The sequence below is a fragment of the Nymphaea colorata genome, chromosome 11, assembly GCF_008831285.2.
Source record: "Nymphaea colorata isolate Beijing-Zhang1983 chromosome 11, ASM883128v2, whole genome shotgun sequence".
Lineage (NCBI taxonomy): Eukaryota > Viridiplantae > Streptophyta > Magnoliopsida > Nymphaeales > Nymphaeaceae > Nymphaea > Nymphaea colorata.
The window spans coordinates 722,138-747,856 of NC_045148.1; the positions used below are offsets into that span (position 1 = coordinate 722,138).

Genomic DNA, 25,719 nt, shown 5'->3' on the forward strand with positions numbered 1-25,719 from the left:
CCTTATTTTTTAAAACAACCAAATATATAACAAAGTATATAAATATATCGAGTTCGCCAAACTATATGCAACTTCGTGCTGCGTGTGCGTGCTTCGTTTCTTGCCTCCTCGTTGTATCCTTGTCATCTTATTCTTTCACAGATTTCAAAGTCAACTCATGAGAAGATGATCTCCTCCACCTTCGTCCTCCTCAACAACCAGCCTTCCAGCACCCTGTTTCTGCCTTTACCCCTTTCTCTCCCATAAGATCATCTTCGCCATATCATCTCCAGATGTCCTGTTGACTGACCACTCAATACCAACCACCGCATTTGGCCATGGCTCGTTGGTCTAGGGCCACCCGCTTCTTTCTCTTTTATGCCGTCTTCTTCTATGTATCCTTCGTCGCTCTTGCTGCTGCGGCGTCCTCCGGCCGGCCGAGGGCTTTTGTCCTTCCCGTCGTAAAAGACGGCGCCAGCCAACAGTACGTCACCACATTGCAGCACAAAAGGCCCCTCAAATCTGAAAAATTCGTCGTCGACCTCGGCTCCGCCTTCCTTTGGGTAGACTGTCAGACGGACTACACTTCGACCACCTTCCGCCCCATCCGCTGCGGCGCCCGGGCCTGCGCTGCTGCTGGCGCGCTTGGTTGCACCGAATGCTTCGGACCCCGCAAACCCGGCTGTAACAACAACACTTGCAGCGGCATCCCCTTCAACCCCTTCACCAGACTCTCCATGAGCGGCGACCTTTCCGACGACGTGCTCGTTCTCCGTTCCACGGACGGCAGGAGCGCCGGGCGGCTGGCCACCGTGCCCCATTTTGTTTTCATGTGCGCCCCTTCAGAGCTCGTCTCCGGCCTCGCTGCTGGCAGCCGCGGCATGCTCGGACTGGGCCGCACCGGGGTCGTCGCGCCGACACAATTGGCGACTGCGTTCCACTTCAGGAAGAAGTTCGCTCTCTGTTTGTCGTCGTCGGGGTCGTCTCCGGGCGTCATATTCTTCGGCGACGGTCCGTACGTCTTGCTCCCGGGAGTGGACGTGTCGAAGCCGATCGGTTACACTAAGCTCCTGATCAATCCAGTTAGCACCGCTGGGTCTTACTTCTCAGGGCAGCGATCCGTCGAGTACTTCGTGAAAGTGACCTCCATTAAAGTGAACGGAAACGTGGTTCCGGTGAACGCGACACTGCTCGACATACACAAGGGAAATGGCGGGACGAAAATCAGCACGGTGGATGCGTACACAAAGCTCGAGAGTTCGGTGTATAGGGAGGTTGAGGCTGCGTTTGTGAGGGAAGCGGCGGCCATGGGCATCAAGAGAGTGGCAGCGGTGAAGCCGTTCGGAGCGTGCTTCAGCACCAGTAACGTGGGAAGCACACGCGTGGGCGTGGCTGTGCCGGAGATTGAGCTGTCTCTTGCGGGGGCTTCGGCAGGGTGGAAGGTCTTTGGCGCCAACTCCATGGTGATCGTGAAGAAAGCGGTGATGTGCTTGGGGTTCGTCGATGGAGGGAAGGACGCCAGGACGACCATCGTCATCGGCGGGTACCAGTTGGAGAACAGCCTCCTACAGTTCGATCTACAGAATTCGAAAATGGGGTTCAGCTCTTCTCTTCTGTTCTGGCAGACCACTTGCTCCAACTTCAATTTCACTTCCTCCTCTGCTAGCTAGGGAGCAGCCATTGCTCTTTCCACCATAGCTCAAGCTTTGCGTCCCACAGCTTTCAGACGACTCTTCTTTTCTGTTTATCTGACATTGTTGACCATGTAATTTCTTTTCTTTCTGAGTGAATCCTTCATGTCTCTCTGTACAAAAGGATGGTTAAAGCAAGCCATCAAGTAAAACGGTGCTTGTTCCAAAAAAATGACTGCGCGAGGGATTCGGCTCTCAATCGAAGAATGAACATGTACATGCAAGTCTATATTTTAGTTCATTAATGCTATCGGAGCCCAAAAGCCCTTAAAAAGAACATCCTTTTAAGTAACCAGTCCAAAATAAAATTGTTTTTTAATTTAAAAAATGAAACCAATACATGCGGATGCAAGATGATCGCATCTGCTGATGTGGCCGTACCATATGGCGCCGCCGGTATCTATACTGCTTACAATCATTCATCTTAAAAATTTATAATATTAAATATAATTGTTATTATTTTTAATTAAAAATAACTATATCTGTAGCAAAGTATACTAAATTGTCGATATAAGCAGATTCGGTCGGAGTCCCTGTGCTTCGTCCTTGCCTTCTTCTTCTTGTATCTATCGCCTTCTGTCCTTTCTCGAATCCTGAAGTCAAGTCAAGAGATTAGGGCGTGCTCACGTTCGGACTGGCCCCCTGTCTCCTAGATCGTCGTCAATATATCACCCCGAGGTCTCATGTTGATTGATCACTGGCACCAACCAGCAGCACCTTCCGCCATGGCTCGTCCGTCTCCGGCCACCATCTGCTTTCTCTTTTCTTTCTGCTGTCTTCTTTCATGTAGCCTTCGTCAATTTTGCCGCTGCCGCGTCCTCCCAACCAAGGGCTCTTGTCCTTCCTGTCGTAAAAGACGTCGCTGCCCAACAGTATGTCACCACACTTCAGCAAAAGACGCCCCTCAAATCTGAAAAATTCGTCCTCGACCTCGGCTCCGCCGTCTTCTAGGCCTTCTAGGCCAACTGTGTTGGGTAGTGGCCCTGAGCCATATCCTTTTCTTTGTAATTGCAAAGGAGATTCCACAGTTACGGAATTAAAACAGAAAATAAATCACAATATTAATGTTTGTCATTTTAATTCTTACCATAAATCTCCATGTCATAACCGTAGTTGGGATTTAGGAAATCCTGAGAGGCGGTCTATAAAACCCAGCATCTATTCATCTAATTGTTGATGGTTGGGCCCACTTGGCCATGAAACCATCAATTTGCTTCCACTTTATATGGGTTTTTTGTTTCTAAGTTACGAGGTTTTCCATAATTGGTTTGTTCATCATAACTTGAATTTAGTTTGTAGCGAGGTTTTCCATTAAAGGTTTTTCCATCACAACCTCTCAAATATATCTCAGCCTCATATGGGCTACATGCTTAATAAACAAGTCTTCTGATATTCCTTTGGTAAGGGGATCTGCTACCATGTCATTGGTAGGCATATATTCAACTGAGATTTCATTTTTCTCAATTATTTCATGGACATAATGGTATTTCACCATTATATGTTTACTCTTTAAGCTCACAGCTCCATTTTTCATAAGTGATATCGCTGCCTGATTATCACAATATAGTTGAACTGGTTCATGATGAAGATCTAATTTCAAGTCTTTCAAGAACCGATTTATCCAGACAGCAAATGTGGTAGCAACATTACATGCTACATATTCTGCTTCTTGTGTGTGTTGAGCAACACATCATTGTTTCTTACAGAATCAGGCTATTGCTCCACATCCAAAGAGAAATACATATCCAGATGTAAATTTGCTGTCAACTTTACAACCAGCAAAATTTACATCGGTAAAGTCAACTAAAGTAAGCTCATTCGCTTGATAAGACAATTTCAGTCCTTTAGTTCCTTTTATATACCGAAAAATTCTTTTAATCCAACCAGGATTACTTCAATAATGACTCACAAGACCAATAGAAAAACTTATGTCTGGTCTTGTACAAAGGATTAGATACATTAAACTACCAACAGTCTGTGCATAAGGAACATGCAATTTCTGTTGTTCTTCTCCAGGACAATCGCTCTTGCTTAGATTTGCTCCTTTAGCTATCGGAATTCCAATTGATTTGTCTGCATTCAAAATTTCTTTAAGATATAATCAATATATCGTTCTTGGCTCAAATTCAGAATTCTCGAGTCTCTATCTCGAGTGATCTTTATTCCTAATATGTAGGAAGCTTCACTCATGTCCTTCATTTCGAAGTTCTCATTCAACCAAGTCTTTGTTTTGGATATCATACTGTTATCGTTTCCAGTCAACAGAATATCATCGACATATAAAGATAGGATACAAAAGAGACTCCCACTTTTTCAGACATATGCTCACTGGTCTAGTTGATTTGCTATGTATCCAAGCTTTGTAATTGCCTTATGAAAAGCAAAATACCACTGTCTTGGAGACTGCTTCAATCAATACAATGATTTATGTAGCTTGTACACTTTGTCTTCGTTTTCTCTGACGATATATCTATGCGATTGAGTCATATATATGGTTTCCTTTAGTTCATCGTTCAAGAACGCAGTTTTCACATCCATCTGATGAACATCCAGGTCATAGAAGGCTGCGATAGCCAAAATTATTTTGATTGATGTAAACTTTGCTACCGGAGAATAAGTTTCTATGTAATCAATTCCTTCCTTTTGAGAAAAACCTTTCGCCACCAACCTTGCTTTAAACTTTTCAACTGTTCCGTCGGCTTTATATTTTTTCTTTAGCACCCATTTGCACCCAATGGGTCTTCTATCCTTAGGAAGATCTACTAATTCCCAAACTTTTTTCCTTTCTATGGATTCGATTTCCTCATCCATAGTGTTCATCCAATTTGATGATTCATGCGAGTTTATCACATCGTCATATGTCAGATTGTTAGACATTTCGTCAATATCTACTAAACAGCATAGCTCCTCTGCAAGATATACATAATAATCACTCAAATACGAAGGTGGAGCTCTAGGTCTTTTGCAACCTAACAAAGTCTGAGTTGATAAGGTGTTGGAATCAATTGGTTCATTACCTAATTGTTCCCCAATCGGTTCATTACCAGACTGTTCCTCAGACAATTCATGCTCAGTTGGTTCATTACCAAACTGATCCTTAGTCGGTTCATTACCAGACTGTACTCCATGCAATTCATGCTCAGTTGGTTTATTGTCAAACTGATCCACAGTCAGTTCATTGCCAGACTGTTCTCCAGTCGGTTCATTGTCAGACTTATCATCTGAATAAATCAGATCCTCTAGTAGATTGTTATGATCTTTCACTGGATTATTATCTTTGTTATTGAGTTCTTCAAGGAACTCTACATCTCTACTTTCTATAAGCCACATAGTAGAGTGATATAGTCTGTAGCCTTTGGATCCTCTTGGATATCCAATAAATATACATCTTACTGATCTGCTATCCAGTTTATCCAGTTTATCCAGTTTTGGATCTAAAACTTTTACATGTGCTACAAATCCCCATCTCTTGAGATGTCTTAAGTCTGGTTTCACATCAGTCCATCTCCGATAAGGAGTTGTTGGGACTGCCTTGCAGAGCACTCAATTTATAGTATACATGGTTGTTAACACAACCTCTCCCCAAAAAACTTTGGGTAATTGTGCACCTGCTAACATGGATCTCACCATGTTTAAGAGGGTTCTGTTATACCTCTCAACAACACCATTCTGCTGCGGTGTCATAGGCATTGTTCTTTGCCTATTAATTCCAAGGTCTTTGTAGTGTTCGAAGAATTCATTTGATGTATATTCACCTCCTCAATGAGACCTTATAACCTTGATATTTTTCCCAAGTTGTCTCATGACTTCAGATTTATATTCCTTGATTTTTTCAAGCGCTTCTGACTTATATTTAATAAGATAAATATAACCAAATCTTGAAAAGTCATCAATAAAAGTTATGAAGTATAACTTGTCACTATGTGTTTGGACTCTAAAAAGTCGACAAGTGTCGGTATGGATTATTTCCAATAGATCAGTGACCCGAATTACTTCAGATGGAAAGAGTTTTCTTGCCATCTTTTCATAGAGACACGCCTCACATTTCGTGAAATCATTTATATTTACGTCAGATATAATACTTTGTTGTGCTAGAGTCTTCATCTTATTGATGTTTACATGGCCTAATCTTTAAAGCCATAGATTTGTATTCACATTCATTGCACAATCAATATAAGCAGAACGGAAAGATTTATTCATTTCATTGAGTTTGAACATACCATGTTCCTTAACATATTTTTCATCGAACATGGTCCTCCCATGTTTTCCTATTGTAACTTTCCCTGGGACAAAATAAACTTCAAAACATTTTCCAATCAAAGCCGAGACTGACACTAAGTTCGTCCGCATAAAGGGAACAAACAAGACCTCGGTAAGAATGACGTTTATACCCCCAACATTCAGTCGATATGTTCCAACTTCCATTACATCACAGTATGAGTTGTTACCCATATAAACTTTTTGCATTCCTGGACTCAGATTTTCCATACGAATCATGTCTTCTTTTGTTTTTGCAATGTGACATGTAACTCCCAAATCGACCCACCAACTGGTTAGATTTCCATCTGCAAACAAGCACTCTGACACAACACAACTGACTTCTTCATTGTAGTCCTCATGATCTTTTTCTTTGTTTTTGTTGTTCTGACTTTTGTTGTCTTTCTTGTTCGGGAATTTTATCTTGTAGTTCTTCTTGATGTGTCCAGGCTTCCTACATTTGCAGCATTTCACTACAGTTCATTGAGTTCTTGGAGTTCCTGCAAAATTGCCTTTGAACTTGCCATCACTTTTCTTTTTAAAATCTTTAGACCTTATAGACGCAAGATTTGTTGGTTTTTCTTGAACATTCATAAGTTCTGCATTTTCTTTTGGTCAAACATTCTTGTTGAATAGCTAATTATATATGGAGTTTATCTAGAGTCAAAGTGTCAAACTGAAGGCTCAAACCTGTGACAGCCATATCCCAAAAAGGTGGTAAGCTATTCAGAATGGTGCATATTTGCATGTTATCAGATATTACATTTCCCACTACTGCTAGGTCCTTAACCATGACCAACATTTTGTTAATATGGTCAAAAACTCTATCTGATTCCTTCATTTTATACGAGGGATACTGTTTTAACAATAATTGAACATGCATAGTAGTAGTGGTGTTGAATTTGGATGAAATGCTTTCTAACATATCTTTGGCTGTTGCGCAGTCTTCAAACACTCTGATCATGTCATCTTCCACGAATGTTAACATGATTTTGGCCATCAAGTCATCATTCTCAAAAGCCTCATATTCCTTCTTTTCCTCATCAGTAGGCTTGTCTCCTAAAGTGGAAAAGGGCTTGTTGATCACATAAATCAGTTTTTTTAGAGTTAAGGCCAACATGATCCTACGTTTCCATGCATTAAAATTATTTCCACTGAGTTTTTCAGTCTTGACCAGTTCAGAGGCTCCCACTCTTGAAGTCATTTCTAAATTAATTTATAATGACAAGTAAAATATAATAAACAGTAAACAAACAATGAATATCATGTCAAGAAATCCCCAATAAAATTCTAAGGCATGTCAGGAAGCAGCACAATGTGAATTTCCTCTTTCATTTTTTTTTCAAATGTATATTCAGAACCCTTTATCTGCAATTCTAAACTAGACTAAGAGTACCAATAGGCAAATGTACATCACATCCCAGTTTTTTTTTGTAGAAAATTGCAAACAAAAATTAATAACCCTCTTTTTATAATTTCTAAGAACTTGGAGGGTACACCGTGTAATTTCGTATAAAATTCCTGGTTTTTGCTGAAATTAACTTTCCAAAAAAAAAAGTTTTCAGCAAAAGCGTTGTGACTTTAATTTTAAGGAAATATGACGTTTTTTTGAAAAAATAACGAAAATATGGACTGTTTTCGTAATTGTCAAGTTTTGTGTATAAATACCCCTCCGAACAAGTTTTTTCCTCATTTCACCGTCTTCCTTCTCTCTCCTCTCGGGAGCTTCTCTTTCCTCTCGAGAGAGCTCCGCTGGATTTCTTCCGCCACGCCACCGCCGCTGCTCTTTTCCCGTCGGGAGGTTCCGCCGGAAATAGCAATTTGACTGGTCGATGGCGTCTGGTCTCTTTCCTTATTCCCTTCTTCTCACTCTCCCCTCTCTCTCAGCTCTTCGTCAACAGGAGAGGTAGAAGGGGGAAAAGAATGGTGGAAATCAGGGAAACGAGAGGGAGCGAGTGACAGAAGAGGAAAAAACGGGTGTAGAGGCGATTCGATTTACGAACCATCCAAAAAGGGGCCAACCTTGTCCTTGCTCCGTCGGCGAGTAGGCGACAGAGGGACGCCGTCTGTGACAGAAGCAAGGGAGTCGTGGGTTTGGGTCTCCACGGGAAAGGATGACAGAACAGGGGTATTGGTGAAGGTGTTCTTGGGTAATCCGCGCTTTTGCGCGTCTGCTAGATTCGAGAGTAGCAGAGGATTTGTTGAGTTTCAGAGAGTCCAGTTAAAAAAAAAAAATTTGCACAGTCTTCAAATCACAGAGGACAACTTCAAGGTAATACTATCTGCTTTCTTAATATTTCCAGTATTTTCAAAACAACAAACTTCTTCTCCTGTGTGTGTTCCCTGGCCAGACCTTCGATGAGGGTCGACTACGTTTTCGAAAGACCGGTTACAAAGTGACTTAACCTTTGCACATGCTTAGGTCAGTGTTTGTTTCTGTCCTCTGTCTCCTTGGGACTGGGGGTACAGGGAACAGAAGCAACCATAGCATAAAGCGTAACATGATATATCATATCTCTGGAACTTTATGCAAAATTTCTAACTAGCATGCTCCATTCGTAGATTCTAGCATGCTCCAGAGTTACAATTTGAAAAAAAAAAAGCATGTTAACATAATTGTGAACTCTTGCCGTGCAGACAGAGTAAGCATCACAGGCATTGCTAGGGTCGGAACTCAGCCGCCTTTACTGTTTCCATCATACCACTGATGGAAACAGAGAATTGTAGGTTGTAATCCTATCATGACTGCAATCTATATATACTAGCATGCTTCATACATCCAAGATAGATTGTTAGTCTAGCATGAACTGTTTATTCTAGCATGCTTTCATTCAAGAGACGCTATTTTGTTTTCTGTTGACGAACTTACTTGTAAGAACCATGGCTTTGATACCACTGATGGAAACAGAGAATCGAAGCAGTAGCGGAAAATTGTAGTAGCGTTTCACCAGCGACGTCTCAGCAGCAGCGTCAATAGGCAACACCTGTGACAAACATTGAGAAGAAAGAGAAGAAGCAAAAGAGATTTGTTTTAGGGTTTGCTTCTGATAGGCGCAGGTTGATTACCCAACCATGAGACTATACGTGCGGCTACTCTTCCACCACCTTTTGCCGCGTCCCCTACGGTGCCCCGGCCTGCGCTACCGCCGGCGAGTTTGGTTGCGCCACCGAATGCCTTGACCCTCGCAGACCCGGCTGCAACAGCACCTGCAGCGGCTTCCCCTTCACCAGGCTCTCCATGAGCGGCAACCTTTCCGACGACGTGCTCGTTCTCCGGTCCACAGACGGCAGGAGCACCAGGCAGCTGGCCACCGTGCCCCATTTTGTTTTCATGTGCGCCCCTTCAGAGCTTGTCTCCGGCCTTGCTGCTGGCAGCCGCGGCATGCTCGGACTGGGCCGCACCGGGGTCGCCGCGCCGACACAATTGGCGACTGCGTTCCGCTTCACGAAGAAGTTCGTCGTCTGTTTGCTGTCGTCGGAGTCGTCTAATCCGGTCGTCATATTCTTCGGGGACAGTCCCTACGTCTTGCTCCCGGGCGTGGACGTGTCAGAGCCGGTCGCGTACACAAAGCTCCGGATCAATCCGATTAGCACCGCCGGGTCTTTTATTTCTTGGGGCAGCAATCAGTAGAGTACTTCGTGAAGATGACCGCCATTAAAGTGAACGGAAAAGTGGTTCCCGTGAATGCGACGCTGCTCGACATACACAGGGGAAAGGCGGTACGAAAATCAGCACGGTGAACGCTTACACGAAGCTCGAGAGCTCGGTGTACAAGGCAGTGGAGGCGGCGTTTACGAGGGAAGCGGCGGCCATGGGCATCAAAAGAGTGGCGGTGGTGAAGCCATTCGGGGCGTGCTTCAGCACCAGAAATGTGGGGAGCACCCGCGTGGGAGTGGTTGTACCGGAGATTGAGTTGTCTTTCGCGGGGGCTCGGGCAAGGTGGAAGGTCTTCGACTCCAACTCCATGGTGTTCATGAAGAGTGAGGTGATGTGCTTGGGGTTCGTCGATGGAGGGGAGAACCCCGAGACGACCATCGTCATCGGCGGGTACCAGTTGGAGAACAATCTCCTGCAGTTCGATCTGCAGAACTCAAAGATGGGTTTCAGCTCTTCTCTTCTGCTCCGGCAGACCACCTGCTCCAACTTCAATTTCACCTCCTCTGCTAATTAGAGAGCAGCCATGACTCTTTCCGCCATAACTTTCGCCTTGTGCCTTTCTGCTATCTTTTAAATAACTGAGCCTTGCCCCTTCCGCAGGTTCTGTCTGGTTTATCCGAATGTCTTTCGTTTTCTCTTTCCAGATCGGTGAATCCCTCGTGTCCTGATTGTTTGTTTGATATGAAAATTGGCTTGGAATTAATTAAGTTGAAGCGTTGAAGTTTAAATTCCTAAAAAGATTTACTAAGAAAAACTTGTGAAAATTTGGAGAAGATTCGCTAAATTGTCATGAAATTTTGACATCGGTAGTCATCACCAACTTTCAATAAAGTTGGGAAAGAGTAAAGTAATTAATATCTAATTAACAATCAGTCATAATCCCAAGTACCAAAAGCAGTAAATCAAATCAGCCTCTTTCTTGCACAGAATTAATGGATCGGGTTCAGTTTGGTTACGATTGTACATTATCGAATGTTCACACATTCAATTCAAATGAAAATGAAGAAAAGTCTATATATGCAATATCTGAATCCAACTTTGAAATTCCAGTCCAATCAAATCCAACTTATAAATTCACATTGGAAGTCTAATTCAACTTTTGAATTATTCATAACCACTCAAGAACCACATTATGATTTTAAGGACGTTGACTTTCAAAATGTATGGATATTTGATATAAGAAAATTTAATTGGCCATGTTAATGTTTGTTATCTAATTGCATGTTTATTTAAAACTAAATCTGAATTTGAAATTCTTTAGATGTCATTTCTTAGATCTGAATCTGATCTGATTTCTTAATTGGATATGGCATATTTTTTTTTTCATATCTGTCTTTTTGGAAGTCGGTGGATATCCAGTCCAAATCTGATCCATGAACATCCTTATGCAAAAATGACAAATTCTCAAAAAGTCAGACTCACTGTAACCTTATCATTGTGGATTTTAAAGTAAGAACTCAAAGTGCAATTTGTTATTAATTAGGTTCTTATTTTATGGGCTTTTTTTTCATGGGTACTAAAGAAAAGCTGCACCTGGTCACAGAACTAAAAAAAAAAAGACCCTCGTAAAATTAAAAAATTTAGACAAATATAAATCGACACCGTCAAACGAAATTTTTAGTTTTGCCCCTGCTCCCATGGCCTATGAATTTACAAATATGAAACCAACAATGATTATCCAATGAACCACTGGCCAACTATGCAAAACCCTTGTGTCTATACGAGTTTTATTGAGTTCAAATTCCTAAACATTGATCCAGTTACAGGATTACTTCTCAGTCTCTTCAATTCTAATTCGCATTTCACATAATCCACACCAAATCCATTCTTTGTGAACACCTAACTACGAGGAAGAATCAAAACATAAGTTTTAACTTATCGTTGCCATAGCATTTGCTAAGGCCTAAGCCTGCACAACCGGGCCGGGTATCCAGTACCTAGCCCGACTCGGGCCTGGGCCCATAAAAAAGGAACCTGAGCCGGTCCGATAAGTTCGGGTGGGCTCGATAATGAGTTTTTAATTTTTTTTATTAATATCCATATATATATATATATATATATATAATATTTTATTACAATTAATTATATTTACATAATTTTTATTTAAAAAAATATTTTTAAGGCTCGGACCTAGGTTTTGGATGTCAGCCGGAGGCCGACTGATGCCCAGGCTTAGCTGCAACTGCACAATTTGATGACACATGCAGCCTGCATAATTTGATGACACTGTGTGTTGTAATGGCGGAGATACATGGAGATTGATGCAAGGCATGGTGAGACTCCTTTCTTCTTCTTTAGTAATATTTTTGGCCACGTATGGTTATCATTAGATCCATGGTTTAGAAAAAAAAAACCCTCCCCAAAAATAGGAACTCAAATCCATGATTTTTACACTACATCATGGATTTGAGATCCACGCTGATGGATTTGAGATCCACGCTAAAAGTGAATGCAGAAATCCACAAATTTCGAATCTGAGATCCATGGAGAATCAAACAATTTCAGCTATCTTGGATTCAAATCTTCTTAGATCTACGATCGATGGAGAATCAAACGCAACCTTAAGAAGTTTCCATGAATCTATAACCAATATTCGTTATATAATTTGTTTGCGATTGAATCAACTTAATAGACAAAGAAGGTAGGAGGTATAATGTGATCAATAATGGTGGAATGGGCGGCAAGCATCCATTAGAATGTTTAACGACGTGCTGCTTGGCTGGAAGACATCTTTACAGATAAGTCGGCCGGTCCCTTTGATAAATAAATGGTAAGGAAACATATAGATTTACTTATGCATGCCATAACAGAATACTGACAAACGATAGACCAGCAAGCATATTCGCTCGCCCCCAATGGAGTCCACTATACATACAAACAATCTTCCTCCTAACCAAGAGCAATGAATGTATCCAGTGGCGGACGGAGCCAGGATTTTCTTCAGGGGCGGGCCGACAGTCCAACCTCTAGATATAGGTAGGGTCAAATTGAATTCAAATCCAAAAAATTCATGGCGCAATTAAAAAATACATGACTGCAAACTTGACATCAAGGAACCTCAAAGCTACCAGCCATTGGCTTTGGTCTTGTATGATTAGGTCAATGGGCTAGATGATCCGTATGGGACCTCGAATCAGTCTCTCACTAAAAAAGAAACACAAGACACACAAATTTCTGTCTCTTCCAAAAATGGAGAGGCCAACTTTTCCTTTTCCTCTTCTCTTTTTTTTCCCCTTTTTACAGGTGCTCTCCCTGCAAGGCTTATAGCTGGGTGTACAACCACCCATCACACACGTCTCCAAGGACTCCCACAACCATCGGGGTCTCATGGGCTACACTTTCTCTAACCACCAAGCACGTGCACTCCCCACAACCAAACTGCTGCCATGTTCTCCAACGTCTCCGACTTGTTGGGCAAGTCATGCGCATACGGGTTGACACGGTGCACATCTGCCAGCTGCAAGACCAGGTCTTGTTCCCAGATCATTCGTTCCCCCCCACAAGGAGAGGACAAAGCTCCTGCGAAGTCAAAATTCAAGGTGAGGGAATTCGGTCTCACAGACTTCCCGATTGTACCATTTTGCGGTCTGCGGGCGTTCACCTTTTCGTCCGATACGATATAAAATACGTTGCCCTCGTCGCGTATCTGTTGTTTTGACCTCCAGAATGGTGTCGGATGAGAGTACAGTAGCTTTTGCAATCAAAAGATCATCAATTGACAGCGGGACCTCTTGTTGTTCGTCATCCAACATAGATGGCTCGAAAAGTCTGAGGTTGTTGACGTTCACCACTGAATAAATGGACATGTAATCGGGTAGTTCCAGTTGGCATGCATTTTCTCCCACCATTCGGACTATACGAAATGGACCATAATGAAGTGGCATTAATTTTTGTGCTTTACCCTTGAGCCGTTCAGCTCCAAGATGCAGCCACACAAGATCGTTCACTTCAAAATTGCCATGAACTCGATGTTGATCATGGCATGCCTTATACCATTGTTGAGCACGCTGCAGATTTTGCTCCACCTCTTGACGAATTTTTTTAATATGTTCAAGGAAGTGGCGAGCCTTGGCTGGTTCTGGTGCAGCATCTTGAGCTGCTTCATTTGTTGTGATCGTGAATTCCAAGTCAAATGGACTAGATGGGAGGAAACCAAGACAAGCTTCAAATGGTGATTTTTGTGTCGACCCATGCATTGCTCTATTGAAGGCAAACTGTAGATACGACAAGCTATCATCCCACGTTTTTGGATGTTGAGCATTATACCCTCGTAACAAGTGCACCATGGTGCGGTTCACTACCTCTATTTGCCGTTTGTGGATGGTAAGGAGTACTCATTTGAAGCTTGGTATCCATCAGTGCCCACAGCGTTTTCTAGAAAGCACTTAAAAATCGACTATCACGATCCGAGATAATAGAGCTGGGCAACCCAAAGTGTACCCAAACATGATGGAAATATAAGTGAGCCGTCTGAACTCCAGTTATAGTCTTCTTACATGGAACGAGAATAACCATTTTGGAGAAACGATCCACGACCACGTAGAGATAATCATGTCCTCGTCGAGTAGTTGGTAGACCACCCACAAAATCCATAGATACACTTTCCCACGGACATGTTGGTACCGGCAGAGGTTGGTACAAGCCTATCTTACGGTTGCTAGGCTTTGAAACGCTACATAGTGTGCACCCTCGCACGAACCGACTAACGTCTTGGTGTAGATTGGGCCAATAGACATACCTCTGTAAGTTTTGAATTGTTTTGTTGATTCCAAAATGTCCAGCCACCTTAGAAGTATGAGCTTCTCTCAACCACATGGTACGATCTGCTCCTTGTGGGATGCACAGTCTTCCATCCTTTTCCAGCAAGTGATGCTTGATGATATATTCAAACTTTACACCTTTTTTTGCAGCTTTGTAATGCTCATAGAAATCTGGATCATGCATATATAGATGGATGTAATCATCACGCATGTTGGGTTGGACTTGCATGAATCCAGTCAAGCAAACAAATGCCTGTGGTGGTCGAGAAAGCAGTTTTGCTAATTTGTTTAGACTCCCTTGCTTGTACTTGATGACAATATTGAATTGTTGGAGGTAAGACATCCATTTCATATGGCGCGCTTGCTGCAGTTTGGACTGTGCTTGTAGATATTGCAATGGCCGGTGGTCGGTGTGCACCACTGTTTCTTTTCCTAGCAAATAGCAGCACCAGTGTTTAATGGCCTGATGTAATGCACGAAGTTCCTTATCATACGTTGAATAATTGAGTTGTGCTCCCTGGAATAGCTTGGAATAGTAGGCCACCGGTCGCTGTTCTTGCATGAGGACTGCCCCCATAGCGTAACCTGAAGCATCGGTTTCTAATTCAAATGGCTTGTGCAAATTTGGCAACGCAAGGAGTGGAGCTTCACTTATTTTTCGCTTCAAAATATTGAAAGCGGCTTCACATTTTTCTGTCCATTCAAACTTGCTATTTGCCTTAGTCAAGGCATGAAGAGGTGCGGCCAATACTGAAAAATGTTTAATAAATTTTTGAAGATATTGACAAGCACCGACAAAGCTGCGTACCTCAGTGATATTTCGTGGCATCGGCCACTTACGAATGACATCAACTTTATCTGGATCGATGCGGAGGGTTCCACCACTGACTATGAAGCCAAGATAGATGAGGGAGGTTTTGGCAAATTCACATTTTTTCCCATTAAGCCGCAGTTGATGCTGTCGTAATACCTCAAAAACTTGATGAATATGTTGCTCGTGATCTTCCCATGACTCACTGTATATCAGAATATCATCGAGATAAACTAATACAAATTTATCCAAAAACAGACATAGAACGTCGTTCATAAGACACATAAAAGTGGCTGGGGCATTGCATAGGCTGAACAGCATCACCCTCCACTCAAAAAGTCCTTATCGCGTCTTAAATGCCATCTTCCATGTGTCCTCTTCTCGGATGCAAACTTGACGATATCCTGATTCTAAGTCAAGTTTGGTGAAGAATCGAGCATTTTTGAGTTGGTCCAGCAGGTCGTCGATGCGAGGAAGCGGGTAGCGATCCTTGATGGTGATCTTGTTGAGTGCTCGATAATCAATACACATGTGCCATCCTCCGTCTTTCTTAGGCACTAAGACCACTGGAGATCCACAAGGTGAACTGTTGTGCTGTACTACTCCCCACTCCAGCAGATCCGCCACTTGTCTTTTAATTTCTTCATTCTCAAGTACTGAATTACGATACATGGAAAGGTTGGGCAGAGAAGCATCAGTCTGCAATTGAATCTCATGCTCGATAAGATGCCGTGGTGGTAGCCCTTGCGGATCTTCAAACAAATCAGTATAAGAGTTGAGTAATTTTGTGAGCATACCTTCTTCTTTTTCACGTGCATGCATGAGATGGCATATTGCATTTCCTTCACATGGCTGCACTAAACGTACAAGCAATAAGACAAATCTTTGGCATGCATTCACCACTCTTTTAACTTGTCCAGCCGTCATCAAGTCTGTAGGTGTTGTGCTCGTCGGTGGTAGTGACCATCAAGAAGCCACAGATATGGACTTCCGAGAACCACTTGGCAAACATCAAGTGGAACAACATATCAAATGACTTCATCAATAAAACGAGAAGTGATGGCGAATTTCACCTTGCACTAGCAGTCCACTCGTTGTCCAACATCCTTTATGATCCATTCCAAGGGATATGGGCGCGGAACCGAGTTGTTCCACTAGACTTGACGAGATTAAACTTTTTTGGCTTCCAGTGTCGAAGATCGCTCTGATAACCTCATTTTTCACCTGGATAGAGATGGTGAAAAGTTCCTCAGCATGTTCCTCCTTTGCGGTCGAGATAACAGTGTCCAGTCTTGCCATCAAGGATAGGGTTGTGTCCGCATGCTCTATTGAGCCAAGCTCATTTTCTCTAGCCACCACTGTGTTAATTTGTTTCCCTTTATTTGGATCTCTGAACCACTTGGGTCTTAAATTTGGATGCACCTTCCAGCATTTATCTTTGATGTGGCCAGAAATTTTGCAATGATTGCAGTAGAAATCAAACTTGGAAGAAGATGACTTGGAGTCCTTCTGAGTGCGATTTTTTTCATCTTTCAATGTCCTCTGTTTGGATTTTGCAAAATTTTTGTGATTGCTTCCCCTGTTCTTTACTTCAATAGCCATTGCTGTAGTACTGGCGCTCGAGACATCCAACACTCGAAAAAGCTGCAACTCTTGACGAATCGAATAGTGTAGACCTGCCACAAATTTTTGTACAGCTTCCTCAGTGTTGAGCGATACGCCAAGAGCAACTGCAAGCCGTCGAAACTCAGCCGTATATTCTTGTACCGATTGCATGTTGTACTGTCGTAACATATACCACCTTGTCCAACGATCTTGTAAATATCCCATTGGATAGAACTCCAGCCTCAGGAGTCTTTTAAATTCCTCCCAAGTGATGCCATGTCCTTCTTGAGATGCCAGTATACCATTCCACCATGCCAATGCATGGTTGGTGAGTTTTAATCTAGCAAAGGCTACTCGTTCCGTACCTGGAAACTCGTAAAGAATAAAATATGTTTCCATTTGAGCCAACCAAGAATCCAACTTCTCAGCGTCAATGGAACCATCAAACACAGGGATGTCGATCTTGGCCTCCACCTTGAATGGTCTTGGGCATTCCCTTGGGAGAGGTTGTTCGGGTCCCTTCGCCTCTTCTTGATTTACATCAGTGTCCTCCCTTTGTATCTTGACCATTTGTTGTTGAACATGCTCAAGTTGTTCCATCCGTAAAGCCATGTTTTCAAGGGTGGATTGCATGGTTTGAAGAGCAGCAACCAACCCAACGGTCATTTCTTTTTCTCTGGGCGTAGACATGTCACCCTCGTCCGATTGTGGTCGCCGTTGATGTCGTGTGAGAACTTGCAGCAGCTCACCAGTGGCGTCGTGTGTCGATCGGGTCCCCACCATGCACAGAACCGTGCTCTGATACCAGTTGATCCGTATGGGACCTCGAATTAGTCTCTCACTCAAAAAGAAACACAAGACACACAAATTTCTCTCTCTTCCAAAAATGGAGAGGCCAACTTTTCCTTTTCCTCTTCTCTTTTTTTTTCCCCTTTTTACATATGCTCTCCCTACAAGGCTTATAGCTGGGTGTACAACAACCCATCACACACGTCTCCAAGGACTCCCACAACCATCGGGGTCTCATGGGCTACACTTTCTCTAACCACCAACCACGTGCTCTCCCCACAATCAAACTGCTGCCATGTTCTCCAACGTCTCCGACTTGTTGGGCAAGTCATGCGCATACGGGTTGACACGGTGCACATTAGTTGCCAACTGCAAGACCGGGTCTTGTTCCCGGATCACTAGAGACCTCTTTGAAAAAGAATAATCCACATTACTTATAACATGCTTTACATACTGATTATTGTTTTAGGACTTGATATGACATTGTATTCACATTTGCCATCAACAGCTGCTCCTGCCTTAAAGAATTTTGATGCCGAACCGAACCACCAACTCAACTCAGTGGACTCCAATAACCGATGTGTTAAACATTTACTTGCAAATATCAGTGTTCTTTTTTGCTGCACAACCTTCGAGTCAATAATTTGATGAAGAATATATACATACATGTCGAATGACACTTCTCTAGCTTTTCATTTTCTATTGCCTACTACTTAGGTTTTGAAGATAATTCCGTGAAGGTTTATGTTTTTTTCTTTTTTGCAGACAGTGCTTTTTAGTAATATTATTGTACTCTTCCAAAATTTTGGAGAAATATATTCCTTATTTACCTACTGGTCATTTCTGAAATATGACATTTTATTTTTGTAAAGGTTGAGTCTAATGGTAGACATATGTTTGTGAAATTAATAGTTTAAGAAAGATCTCTGTCACTACTGAAGACATACAATATCAGGTAATTATTTTTCGTCCTCATGAATATAATGTTTTAATAATTGACATATACGTTTGCGTATACGTATGAGACATTTACTTGTAAATATCAGTCTTTTTATCCTTACATTGGGAGTTCCATAGGAAGTGTCTCGGTCAAGTTAGTTATATGCTCCCCAACAATTAAACGGCCCGTACCTAAGCATGAGTTCAATAAAAAATAAGACACTCTCCTTCTCGTGCTACCTTTCTCCCTTTTGCTTCAAGTTCACTTCATTCGAAGAAGTCTTTCATTGTTTCCCATTTGTGCTCATTCACTTCTATTCCAAGAAGTCTCGAGCGATGCGTCCATCGAGATTTAGGTTTCTTCTCTATCATATTCTCTTCGTGACATGCAATTGCTTAATTTAGAATAAAAACATAAACAAAAATGCTTATCCAAAAAATGGTAATTGGATTGAGATGTGAATCTGGCGATCCTAAGTTGATAAAAATGAACTGAAAAACCGAATAAGAGAAGAACAAACACACACACGCACACAAAAACAAAATAAGCATTTACGTGATTCAGTGCATCAAGCTCTATTGTTATACGTTCGTTCAACGAGCATGCTATGTTCTTGCTCATCCTTTTGGTGTAGATAAGGACTTGTTTTATCTATATTGCAGGTGAATCACAACAAAAGCTAAGTCCTTTGTTGATATGCTTTTATAATTGTCGAAGAACGGGAACCTTTAGACATTTTCATAATGAACATGTGATGATTTTTCTTTATTTTGCTTTTTATAATTCTGAGATGTTTACTTTTTATTTCAGTAACATAGATTCTATGTCATATCCTTTATGTGTAGATATCCAAAGTTCTCTAATGCATTGTACATGTTGTACAACTGTCTGGATTCAGTGTTCTTTTTTGTTGCACAACCTCCGAGTCCATACTTTGATAAATAATATATACGTACATGTCGAAGGTCACTTCTCTAGCTTTTCGTTTTCTATTGCCTACTACTTAAGCTTTGAAGATAATTTTGCAAAGGTTTATGTTTTTTTTTCTTCAAAGATAATTCAAGAAGTGTTTCTGCCAAGTTAGTTATACACTCCATAATGATTAAACGCTCCGTATCTAAGCGGTAGTTCAATAAAAAAATAACACTCTCATCCTTCCCGTGCTACCTTTCTCCCTTTTGCTCTCAGTCCACTTCACTCGAAGAAGTCTTTAAGGGTTTATCGCTCGTGCTCATTCACATCAAATCCAAGAAGTCTCAAGGCGTTGCTTCCATCGAAATCTAGGTTTCTTCTTTATCCCGTTCTCTTCGTGACATGCAATTGCTTAATTTAAAATAAAAACAGAAACAAAATGTTTATCCAGACAACGGTAATTGGATTCAGATGTGAATCCGACGAAGTTGATAAACAAAATTGAAAAACCGAAGAAGAGAAGTACAAACATGCACACACACACAAACACAAAAAGAACATTTACGTGCTTCAATGCATCAGGCTCTGGTTTCTACGTTCATTCAACGATTATATTGTGTTCTTCCCCCTCCTTCTTGTTTGTTTAGATAATGTTTTGTTTTATCTATATTGCAGACGAATCACATCAGAAGTTAAGACCCTTTTTGATATGCTTTTAGAACACTCGAAGAACGAGAAACCTTTGACATTTTCTTAAAGAACATGTGATGATTTTCCTTCATTTTACTTTTTATAATTCTGAGATGATTACTTTTTATTTCAATAACATGAATTTTATGTCATATCCTTTATGTGCAGATGTTCAGAGTTCTCTGATGCATTTTACTTGTTGGACGACTGTCTGTATTCAGTGTTCTTTTTTGCTGCACAACCTCTGGGTCCATAATTTGATAAATAATATACACGTACATGTCGAAGGTCACTTCTTTATCTTTTCGTTTTCTGTTGCCTACTATTTAGGCTTTGAATATAATTCTGGGAATGTTTACATTTTTTTTATTTTTTGTAGATAATGTTTTTTAGTGATATTATTGTACTCTTCTAGAATTTTGGAGAAAGAAATTTTTTATTTACCTACTAGCCATTTCTGAAATATGACATTTTATTTTTGTTAAGGTTGAGTCTTGAATGGCAGACATATGTTTGTGAAACTAATAGTTTAAGAAATATCTCTGTCACTACTGAAGACATAGAATATCAGGTAATTATTTTTCGTTCTCATGAATATAATGTTTTAATAATTGACATATACATTTGCATATACGTGTCAGACATTTACATGTAAATATCAGTTCTTTTATCCTTGCATTCAGAGTTCCACGGGAAGCGTATCAGCCAAGTTAGTTATACGCTTCCTAACGATTAAACGCTCCGTACCTAAGCAGGAGTTTGATAAAAAAAATAAGACATTTTCATCCTTTTCCGTGCTGCCTTTCACCATTTTGCTCTCAATTTACTTCATTCGAAGAAGTTTTTCAGGGTTTTCCGTTCGTGCTCATTCACATCCAATCCAAGTTGAGATCTAGGTTTTTTTCTCTATCTTGTTCTCTTCGTGACATGCAATTGCTTAATTTAGAATAAAAACAGAAACAAAATGTTTATCCAAAAAATGGTAATTGGATTTAGATGTAAATCCGGCGATCCTAAGTTGATAAAAATGAAACTAAAAAACCGAATAAGAGAAGAACAAACACGCACACCACACGCACACAAAAATAAGCATTTACGTGATTCAGTGCATCAGGCTCTATTTTTTTACGTTCATTCAAGGATCGTGCTATGTTCTCCTCCCCCCCTCCCCTCTCCCTTCTTCTTTGTGTAGATAACGACTTGTTTTATCAATATTGTAGGCGAATCACGGCAGAAGCTAAGTCTTTTGTTGATCTGCTTTTAGAATGCTCGAAAACCAGGAAACCTTTTGACATTTTCTTAAAGAACATGTGATGATTTTCCTTAATTTTGCTTTTTATAATTCTTATATATTTACTTTTTATTTTAGTAACATGTATTCTATGTTTTTTGTGCATATATCCAGAGTTCTTTGATGCATTATACCTGTTGGATGACTGTATGTATTCAGAGTTCTTTTTTACTACACAATGTCTCAGTCAATATTTTGATAAATAATATATATGTACATGTTGAAGGTTACTTATCTACCTTTTCATTAACTGTTGTCTACTATTTAGGCTTTGAAGATAATTTTGCGAAGATTTATATTTTTTTATTTTTTGTAGGTAGTGCTTTTTAGTGATATTATTGTATCTTCCAAAATTTTGGAAAAAGATATTCCTTATTTATCTACAGGCCATTTTTGAAATATGACATTTTATTTTTGTTTCGGTTGAGTCATGAATGGCATACATATGTTTGTGAAACTAATAATTTAAGAAAGATCTTTGTCACTACTGAAGGCATACAATATCAGGTAATTATTTTTCGTCCTCATAAATATAATGTTTTAATAATTTGCATATATGTTTGCATATACATATAAGACATTTAATTGTAAATATCGGCCTTTTTATCTTTATACTAGGAGCTCCACAAGAAGCATATCAGCCAAGTTAGTTATACGCTCCCTAACGATTAAACACTTCGTACCTAAGTGGAAATTTGATCAAAAAATAAGATACTCTCCTCCTTTCTGTGATACCTTTCTCCCTTTTGCTCTCAGTTACTTCATTTGAAGAAGTCGCCAGGATCTCCCGTTCGTGTTCATTCACTTCCATTCTAAGAAGTCTATAACGATGCGTCCATCGTTATCAAGGTTTCTTCTCTTTTTTGTTCTATTCGTGACATGCAATTGCTTAATTTAGAATAAAAATAGAAACAAAATGCTTATCTAAAAAATGGTAATTGGATTTAGATGTGAATCCGACGATCCTAAGTTGATAAAAAAAACTGAAAAACCGAAGAAGAGAAGAACAAACACACACACACATAAACACAAAAATAAACATTTACGTGTTTCAGTGCATCAGACTCTGTATTTCGACGTTCATTGAACGACCGTTTTGTGTTCTTCCCCCTCCTTATTTGTGTAAATAAGAACTTGTTTTATCTATATTGCAGGCGAATCAAGGTAGAAGGTAAGACCCTTGTTGATATGCTTTTAGAACACTCAAAAAATAAGGAACCCTTTGACATTTTTTTAAAGAATATGCGATGATTTTCCTTTATTTTTGCTTTTTATAGTTATGATATGTTTACTTTTTATTTCAATAACATGGATTATATGTCATATCCTTTCTGTGCAGATGTCTAGAGTTCTTTGATGCATTGTAAATGTTGGACGACTGTTTGGATTCAGTTTTCTTTTTTGCTACACAACTTCCGAGTCAATACTTTGATAAATAATATATACGTACACGTTGGTGTGTTAAAGTGTGAGGATTCTTACGAATTGTTCGAATCTTATTTTCTTATAAAGGGGGGATGAAGCTTATTTATACCCTCATCCATTTTGCCCCATATTATATGAATGTCGGCAAGCACCATAACCAACAACATCATTCATTCAAGTATGTATGTGAGTTGAAAGAATTACAAATTTACAATGCAGTGGCTTCATACTTGAGTGGATCTTATTACAAGAGAAATGACAACTGTATTCACATTTGTCCTCAGTCGCTACCCCTGTCTTAAAGAATTTTGATGCCAAACCAAGTCACCAACTCACCAACTCAACTCAGCGGACTCCAATAACCGACGTGTTAGTAAGGCGAAGTTAGTTATATGCTGGCAGCTCGATCAAAAATCAAGAAACTCTGGTCCTTCCCACGCTACGTTTCTTTCTTTCGTGAGCTTGATCAAAAACCAAGAAACTCTCGTCCTTTCCGGGATACGTTTCTCCCTTTCGTGAGCTTGATCAAAAATCAAGAAATTCTCATCCTTCCAGGGCTACGTTTCTCCCTTTTGTGAGCTCAATCAAAAATCAAGAAACTCTCGTCCTTCCTTTCGTTCACTTTCACTCGAAGTCTTTCATGGTTTCATGTTCGCTCCCTGCTTCATTCTAAGAAGTCTCAAGCATGCGTCCAATAGTTCTCAGATGTTTACTTTTTATTTCAATAACATGGATTCTATGTTAAATCCTTTATGTGCAGATGTCCAAAGTTCTCTGATGCATTGTACATATTGGACAATTGTATGGATTTAGTGTTCTTTTTTGCTGCACAAATTTCGAGTCAATACTTTGATAAATAATATATACGTACACGTCGGTGTGTTAAAGTGTGAGGTTTCTTACCAATTGCTTGAATCTTGTTTTCTTATAAAGGGGGATGGGGCTCACTTACACCCCCATCCATTTTGCCCCATATTATATGAATGCCGGCAAGCACCATGACCAACAACATCATTCATTTAAGTATGTACGTGAGTTGAAAGAATTACAAATTTACAATATAGTGGCTTCATAATTGAGTGGATCTTATTAGAGGAGAAATGACAGCTGTATTCACATTTGTCCTCAGCCGCTGTGCCCACCTTAAAGAATTTTGATACCAAACTGAGTCGCCAACTCAACTCAACGGACTCCAATAGCCGACGTGTTAGTAAGACAAAGTTAGTTTTGCACTAGCAGCTTAATCAAAAATCAAGAAACTCTCGTCCTTTCTGTGCTATGTTTCTTTCTTTCGTGAGCTTGATCAAAAACCAAGAAACTCTCATCCTTTTTGGGCTACGTTTCTCCCTTTCGTGAGCTCGATCAAAAATTAAGAAATTCTCGTCCTTCTAGGGCTATGTTTCTCCCTTTCGTGAGCTCAATCAAAAATCAAGAAACTCTCATCCTTCCTTTCGTTCACTTTCACTTGAAATCTTCCACGGTCTGCCGTTCACTCCCTGCTTCCATTCTAATAAGTCCCAAGCATGCGTCCAATAGTTCTTAAATGTTTACTTTTTATTTCAATAACATGGATTCTATGTCAAATCCTTTCTGTGCAAATGTCTAAAGTTCTCTGATGCATTGTACTTATTGGACGATTGTCTGTATTCGGTGTTCTATTTTGCTGCACAACCTCTGAGTCAATACTTTGATGAATAATATATACATACATGTCGAAGATTATTTCTCCAACTATTCGTTTTCTATTGCCTACTACTTAGGCTTTCAAGATAATTTCACGAAAGTTTATGTTTTTTTCTTTTTTGTAGATAATACTTTTTAGTGACATTATTGTACTCTTCTAGAATTTTGGACAAAGATATACCTTATTTACCTATTGGTCATTTCTGAAATATGTCTTTTTATTTTTTGTTTAGGTTGAATCATGAATGTCAGACATATGTTTGTGAAACTAATAATTTAAAAAAGATCTTTATCACTATTGAATGCATACAATATCAGGTAATTATTTTTTGTCCTCATGAATATAAAGTTTTAATAATTGACACATACGTTTACATATACGTGTCAGATATCAGCCTTTTTATCCTTACAATGGGAGCTCCACAAGAAGCGTTTCGACTAAGTTAGTTATATGCACCCTAATGATTAAACGCTCTGTACCCAAGTAGAAGTTTGATAAAAAAATAAGACACTCTCTTCCTTCCCGTGCTACCGTTTTTCCTTTTGCTCTCAGTTCATTCACTCGAAGAAGTCTTTGAGGGTCTCCCATTTGTGCTCATTCACTTCCATTCCAAAAAGCCTCAAGTGATACGTTCATCGAGATCCAGGTTTCTTTTCTATACTGTTTTTTTCGTGACATATAATTGCTTAACTTAGAATAAAAACAAAAACAAAATGTTTATCTAAAGAACGATAATTGGATTTAGATGTGAATCATGTGATCCTAAGTTGATAAAAAAGAACTGAGAAACCGAAGAAGAAGAGAAGAACAAACACACAGGCACACACAAACATAGAAAAATAATATTTACTGCTTAAGTGCATCAAACTCTGTTTTTCTATGTCATTCAATGACCGTGCTGAACGAAAGACATATGTTTGTGAAACTAATAATTTGAAAAAGATCTTTATCACTATTAAAAACATACAATATAGTGAAGACAAAAATAGATTTGCATCTTCCCTACTAACAATATAGCGAAGACAAAAATAGATTTGCATCTTCCCTACTACTCAAGCTTATAACTTATCCGTTAAACAATAAAAAAAAATACATATTAATTAAATATATAATTTTATAAAAATATAGTTAATTAAATTGCATGGACTGGATCCTTTTCCCATTCAGTTGGAGACGCGCCAAAACCGAGCCGCGCGGGCCGAATTGGTCGACCAGGCTAAGTCCGAA

The 25,719-nt window shown here is 40.1% G+C and overlaps 2 protein-coding genes across 2 annotated transcripts; one reads left to right on the forward strand and one right to left on the reverse strand.

The window, feature by feature from the left end:
* Positions 1 to 84: 84 nt before the first annotated feature.
* On the forward strand, positions 85 to 10,292 carry LOC116264277 (probable aspartic proteinase GIP2). Its single transcript, XM_031644412.2, is given in 4 exon segments — positions 85 to 1,644; positions 9,005 to 9,540; positions 9,543 to 9,630; positions 9,633 to 10,292. Coding segments are annotated over 4 exon segments (2,418 nt in total). The 5' UTR covers positions 85 to 317; the 3' UTR covers positions 10,100 to 10,292.
* A 5,206-nt stretch (positions 10,293 to 15,498) lies between these two features.
* LOC116264278 (uncharacterized) lies at positions 15,499 to 17,373 on the reverse strand. The gene is made up of 2 exons (XM_031644413.1): positions 16,381 to 17,373; positions 15,499 to 16,008 (listed from the first exon to the last, which is right to left on the reverse strand). The coding sequence occupies exons 1-2, from the start codon at positions 17,371 to 17,373 to the stop codon at positions 15,499 to 15,501; spliced, it is 1,503 nt and encodes a 500-aa protein (XP_031500273.1).
* Positions 17,374 to 25,719: the final 8,346 nt, after the last annotated feature.